At 44.3% G+C, this 6,814-nt stretch overlaps 1 protein-coding gene across 1 annotated transcript in view; it reads right to left on the bottom strand.

Annotated features, from left to right (window-relative positions):
• Positions 1–2,614: 2,614 nt before the first annotated feature.
• The window catches only part of kctd12b (potassium channel tetramerisation domain containing 12b), a 4,378-nt gene continuing 178 nt past the window's right edge, over positions 2,615–6,814 (bottom strand). Inside the window, exon 1 of the mRNA XM_088991130.1 lies at positions 2,615–6,814. This exon is cut by the window's right edge and continues 178 nt beyond it. Coding sequence (XP_088847256.1) covers positions 5,410–6,261 — 852 coding nt within the window. The 5' untranslated portion in view covers positions 6,262–6,814 and the 3' untranslated portion in view covers positions 2,615–5,409.

Genomic DNA, 6,814 nt, shown 5'->3' with positions numbered 1-6,814 from the left:
AAATCAATATGGATGTGTTGCATTGGATTTTCGACAGCCGCCCTCATTTCAAGCTCATATAACTCCAGAACCATATCATTTAGGAATTAACTATTTTTTCAAATAAAAGAAGAGAGTCGAAGGTTTCTTACGCTGTGTCGAATGTGTATGTAGTCCTGGTTTGAGGTTTGATTTGGATCGTGCTTACAACAGACTTCTTAGATCATTACCACGTAGGCTTAGTCATGCTGATGAGGTGACACCAAAGCGAATGGGGCAATCAGTCGTCCTAAAACCCCATATTCTGTGGGTCCTGGAATTTAAGTGACAATGACAAAAACCCTGGCACTAGAGTGGACTCATTTGTGCACATTGTCCGGCAGTGAATGAGATAATGGAATATGCAAATTAGGCTGTTGTGCAATCAGTAATCAATGAATCAGAGGGCCTGGGAATAAAGGGGACAAAATGGTGCAGACGTTCGCTGGACGGCTGTTGAATGTCGAGTCCCGTGACGACTTACGATAAGGAGTGGCGAAAACACCCGCGTTGAAAATTTCACACCTCAGATATGACTTAGCATCTTTATGCTAGTTACTTACACAAAGTAGCCTCACATGAATTTAGTCACAAAAGCTTGCAAAAAAGATGGTCGACAATCATTTACCTCAACCACACCTAAGAATCTGCATCTAATTAACTCATTCACTGCCATTCCCAACTTTATTTGGGAATTGAAAATATGACGTAGAGCGCCATTCCCGAATTTGTTTGGGTGCCGATAAAGGGCTAGCCAGACCTCTGGCAATGTTTTTTGCCTTCCACGAGAGGGCAGCATTTGCCTATTATCTATCTATTAGCTAGCTAGCTAGCTTTCTATCTATTTGAATTACTTCCGGGTTGAATGAACGCATGCGCGTGTGGCTGCCGCTGCTCACCCGCAGAAAAAAATATCCTGTGACTGTAAAGTGTCCTTGAGAGTTTTGAAAGGCGCTTATAAATGAAATGTATGATTATTATTACTGTATTTATTAGCTAGCTAGCTAGCTTTCTATCTATTTGAGATACTTCCAGGTTGAGTGAACGCATGCGCGTGTGGCTGCCGCTGCTCACCCGCAGAAGAAAATATCCTGTGACTGTAAAGTGTCCTTGAGAGTTTTGAAAAGCGCTTATAAATGACATGTATTCTTATTATTAGTGTATCTATTAGCTAGCTAGTTTTCTATCTATTTGAGTTACTTCCGGGTTGAATGAACGCTGGCACGTGTGGCTGCCGCTGCTCACCCGCAGAAAAAAATATCCTGTGACTGTAAAGTGTCCTTGAGAGTTTTGAAAGGCGCTTATAAATGAAATGTATGATTATTATTACTGTATTTATTAGCTAGCTAGCTAGCTTTCTATCTATTTGAGATACTTCCAGGTTGAGTGAACGCATGCGCGTGTGGCTGCCACTGCTCACCCGCAGAAGAAAATATCCTGTGACTGTAAAGTGTCCTTGAGAGTTTTGAAAAGCGCTTATAAATGACATGTATTCTTATTATTAGTGTATCTATTAGCTAGCTAGTTTTCTATCTATTTGAGTTACTTCCGGGTTGAATGAACGCTGGCACGTGTGGCTGCCGCTGCTCGCCCGCAGAATAAAATATCCTGTGACTGTAAAGTGTCCTTGAGAGTTTTGAAAGGCGCTTATAAATGAAATGTATGATTATTATTACTGTATTTATTAGCTAGCTAGCGAGCTTTCTATCTATTTAGGTTACTTCCGGATTGAGTGAACGCATGAGCGTGTGGCTACCGCTGCTCACCCGCAGAAGAAAATATCCTGTGACTGTACAGTGTCCTTGAGAGTTTTGAAAAGCGCTTATAAATGATATGTATTCTTATTATTAGTGTATCTATTAGCTAGCTAGTTTTCTATCTATTTGAGTTACTTCCGGGTTGAATGAACGCTGGCACATGTGGCTGCCGCTGCTCACCCGCAGAAAAAAATATCCTGTGACTGTAAAGTGTCCTTGAGAGTTTTGAAAGGCGCTTATAAATGAAATGTATGATTATTATTAGTGTATTTATTAGCTAGCTAGCTAGCATTCTATCTATTTGAGATACTTCCAGGTTGAGTGAACGCATGCGCGTGTGGCTACCGCTGCTCACCCGCAGAATAAAATATCCTGTGACTGTAAAGTGTCCTTGAGAGTTTTGAAAGGCGCTTATAAATGAAATGTATGATTATTATTACTGTATTTATTAGCTAGCTAGCTAGCTTTCTATCTATTTAGGTTACTTCCGGATTGAGTGAACGCATGAGCGTGTGGCTACCGCTGCTCACCCGCAGAAGAAAATATCCTGTGACTGTACAGTGTCCTTAAGAGTTTTGAAAGGTGCTTATAAATTAAATGTATGATTATTATTACTGTATTTATTAGCTAGCTAGCTTTCTAAACGTTTGTTCATTCATTGAAGATACATCTTATATATGGAAAACGTTTGAAAATACACCCTTCATTGGAGGTGCGCTTTATACTCCCGTGTACCTTATACACCGGAAAATACAGTCCATAAAATAAAATAAATGTCCTCCTGCTTCAACCTCATGTCGTCAGTGTGATTTTTGAGACATTTAGGATGCCATTGCGGATGAAATTGAGATAACATCCTTTATTTGACATTTTTTTGGGGGGCGAATGAAACACTTCATTGATTTCAGCGCCGTGTTTTCCAACAATGCTAACATTTCAATACGGATATTTCTTCACACATTTCACAACAAATGTCAGACATAAACCCAAAAAAGTCTTGTTGGAGATTTCACCAGTACCTGTTCACGATTTGTAGCTTTTTCTTGTTGTTTTTTTTTTAGCAGTGGTTTAGCTATCGTGAAAGAAGTTAGCAGAATTAGCGTGACGATATAGCTTCATTCCACCATTTTAAATAATACTGACAGGAAATGACAACGTAACAAACCGTGGTGAGCTCGAAACAAAACGCAACCGAGATGGTTAGCGAGTAACGGACTGTTAGCAATACTACAAATGGCGCAATACCTTCTTAAAACCACTGGGGGTCGTCTGTTAGCCTAGCTTGCGTGATTAAACTCTGGCGTCTGTTAGCCTAGCGAAAGAAGTTAGCAGAATTAGCGTGACGATACAGCTTCATTCCACCATTTTAAATAATACTGACAGGAAATGACAACGTAACAAACCGTGGTGAGCTCGAAACAGAACGCAACCGAGGTGGTTAGCGAGTAACGGACTGTTAGCAATACTACAAATGGCGCAATACCTTCTTAAACCACTGGGGGTCGTCTGTTAGCCTAGCTTGCGTGATTAAACTCCTAAAAAGCACTTTACAACAAGCTTTTTGTTCTGTCCACAAGACAATCCGCCTTTCAACAATTGTTAGCATTGAAATGCTAACAATAACAATTATTTTTTTTTTACTCATTCACTGCCATCTCAGAATTTATTCGTGAATTGAAAATATGACGTAGAGAGCCATTCCCGAATTTGTTCAGGTTTTGTTTTTTCTTGCTTGGGTGCAGATAAAGCGCTGGTCAGACCTCTGGCAATATTTTCCCCTTCCAAGAGGGGGCAGCATTTCCTTTTTTTCCCACATTAAAGCACTTTATAAACCAATACGTATTGTATTTTGTACATCTGCCCCCATTTCAAGCTCAGATAACCCAAGACCCATACTACTTAGGAATTAACCATTTTTTTTCTGAAGAAAGAAAAGAGGCTACGTTTTCTTACGCTGCATTGAATGTTTATGTAGTCCTAAACCTCAATGCAGACGCTCCCCTACTTACGAACATTTGAGTTACGAACAACGATACATACGAACATTTTTGTAGTAACATATGTAGTATTCTCTCCAGTTGGACATATATTTTATTAAATGTGTAGTTTTCAATATAAACCAATACAGGTTACTTATACAAGCCTTAAACATACTTATATAAACCATAAACATACTTATATAAGCCCTAAACATACATTCCATACAAAACATAGCACTGAAGCAACTTACGAACAAATTCAACTTACGAACGACCATTCGGAGCGTATCTCGTTTGTAAATTGGGTAGCATCTGTATATGGCACACCACATTATAAGGCGCTACAGTAGAGCTGAGATTACGCACTACAGGGGAGTCACTGGCAATTTAGGAACAAATTCACCTTACGAACGAATTCAACTTACGAACGACCATTCGGAACGTATCTCGTTTGTAAATTGGGTAGCATCTGTATATGGCACACCACATTATAAGGCGCTACAGTAGAGCTGAGATTACGCACTACAGGGGAGTCACTGGCAATTTAGGAACAAATTCACCTTACGAACGAATTCAACTTATGAACGACCATTCGGAACGTATCTCGTTGGTAAGTTAGGGGAACGTCTGTATTCGGTGGGTCTTGGAATTTGAGTGACAATGACAAAAACCCTGGCAGTGAATGAGTTCACTGTATGATTCCATTGAAACCGATAACACCGAAACCGACGACGACGCAATCCCAGTTGCATGATACCGGACAGAATATCGCGGGATTTATAGTGCTCACAAACCCCATCGAGGCTTATAAGAAGTCCAATTACGGCGGTGATTTATTTCAAAGGACTGAAAAGTCGAGATGAGGAAAGGTACACAGTACAAGATGGCCACTTTTTTTGAAGCCCTTTTTTTCTTCACGCCCAGACACGGGGGCTTCTGATTAAACAGCGTTAGATCATAGAAAGAGTTCACTAAGAAAGATGAAATACAAAGAGGGGCGTTCATAAAACAGCAAAACCCTTCACTACATCGCCATGGTGGGGGTGAGGTTCAATTTGGATCGTTCCTACAATCGACTTCTTAGGCAACATAGGCTTAGTTACGCTGATGAGGTGATACCAGAGTAAATGGGGCAATCGGGCCAGTCGTAGGCCCCATACTCAGTCAGGACAATAGGAGTAATCGGTCAGGACAATAGAAGTAATCAATGTAGCGGCAGGGAGTAGTCCTCTGCTCCCCTCGACCTGAGAGCAGGGACCAATCATAGCAGAGGCTGGCACCACCACGTCTGGACAGTAGGGATATTTATAGGGCCAAAACTACCAGAAGCGAAACGTCCGACACCTTCAAAGAAGTACGGATGATGGCTGAAGAAACCTTCTCACCAACAAAGAGGGGTAGTACATGGTCTGTCTCCGGCAGGGTGTGGTCAGATGGGTGGGAGGGGCTAAAGCTGAAGGGGTCTAGGGACCAAGGAGAAGGTAGAAGGAGTCACTAGTAGGGAACTGTTCGCGGATGGAAGCACACGGAGCCCGAAGCAGAACATCAACAGTACATCTACACGCGAGGAGGCTTGACGCTGGTCTGGGACACTTGCAGACAAGGTGGTGGTGTGTTCAGGGGAGGCTGGGAAAGGGTAGACGTGTTTGAGAGCATCACTCACGGTAGAACACATATTCGGTGTAGCTGGTCCAGATCTTGTCGTCCGTCTGCTCATGGGCAAAGGCGCAGGTACCCGTGGAGTTACAGGCAACCATGTGGAAGCCGGCGTCTGCTAGCTTGTCGAAGGCCTGCTCCAGGAAGGTGAATTTGAGATAGTAGCGGGAGGTATAGCGCTCCGGCGGACGGTCCGGGTCACGGCTCTCGTTCAGGGTCTCCCCGAAGACCTCTTTGGCCAGGGAGGTCTTCCCGCAGACCATGATCCGAGCCACGCGCCGGAATTTGGCATCGGTTTGACTGTCGCGGCCTAGAGTGTACGATCCGCGGTAGCCGATGGTGATGAAACCGGACCGTTTGCCGTCCGTGGAGATGGGCGCTAAACCGGCGCAAGGCGTCGCCGCGCCAAGTGAGGCCAGATTACGGGCGGCGTCCACCCCGGGCGAGGAGTCCTCCGGGTCACTCTGACAGCCGTCGTCGACCAGTGAGTTCTGCTTGCTGATTCTAGGCGCCAGTTGCTTGACCAACTCGGGCAGGTTGAAGAACTCGGCCTCCCGTTGCAAACGTCCACGCTCGGGGAAGTGATCCGGAAGGACCAAGTGCTGATCCCGCATGTAGTCCAGGATGTAACGGAAAAGGAAGCCATCCCGGTCCACGAAAAAACGTCCTTTGGTGTCCCTGGCTAGTCCCTTGGAGGACTTACGACTGAACATCTCCCACAAAAGAGAGTCGGGTACACTTGTGAGTGTGGAGTAACGAGTTATGTACACCTGACCACCGACGTTCAGCTCTACGATCTCAGGGAAGGGGACGACCTCGTCTGCGGTGACGCCACTAGCGGGTAGAGCCATGGTTGACTTGTTGGAAATGGACGATGGAAAGTTCACTTTGGTCGACTGGATCTAATCCGGTGGGTCTTTTAATCTTGTTGGAGGCACCGAACCCCACCGGTTTCATATGTTCATTCGCGGAACCCTTCTTCCAATGACTGTGCCTATTAACTGCAGTCTAAACTGAGGTGTGGACCTCTGTAGCGGAGGATCCACTGAACGAACCCCTGAGACCGACTCACCGACACCCCTCGGGTTGGATCGAACCCAGGTTAAGAACCACTGATCTAATGGATTTGACTGCAAAACCCCCCAAAATCCAATCCCACCCTAGTTTTGTTTTGAATGGTACATTACATACGCACTATTCTCACAATGGCTTCCACCACAGTGACCGCAACATTGCGCATTTCAGACTGAGACGTTATGTCCTGCGGAAATCCTGCTTGGGTTGACAGAACGAGTAGCAGCAAGAATTTCACGAGTGTCCATAACGACTAAGAGGCGCGTGCATCTTCTTCCTCCTCCTGTCGTCCTTTCCAACTTCAATGAGGCAATCCATAGTTGCTGAGCT

The sequence above is a fragment of the Hippocampus bargibanti genome, linkage group LG02 (assembly GCF_051943395.1).
Source record: "Hippocampus bargibanti isolate YZ-2025 linkage group LG02, ASM5194339v1, whole genome shotgun sequence".
Classification (NCBI taxonomy): domain Eukaryota; kingdom Metazoa; phylum Chordata; class Actinopteri; order Syngnathiformes; family Syngnathidae; genus Hippocampus; species Hippocampus bargibanti.
The sequence above is the reverse complement of the archived record's forward strand: the minus strand, read 5'-3'. Positions and strand labels throughout refer to the sequence as shown.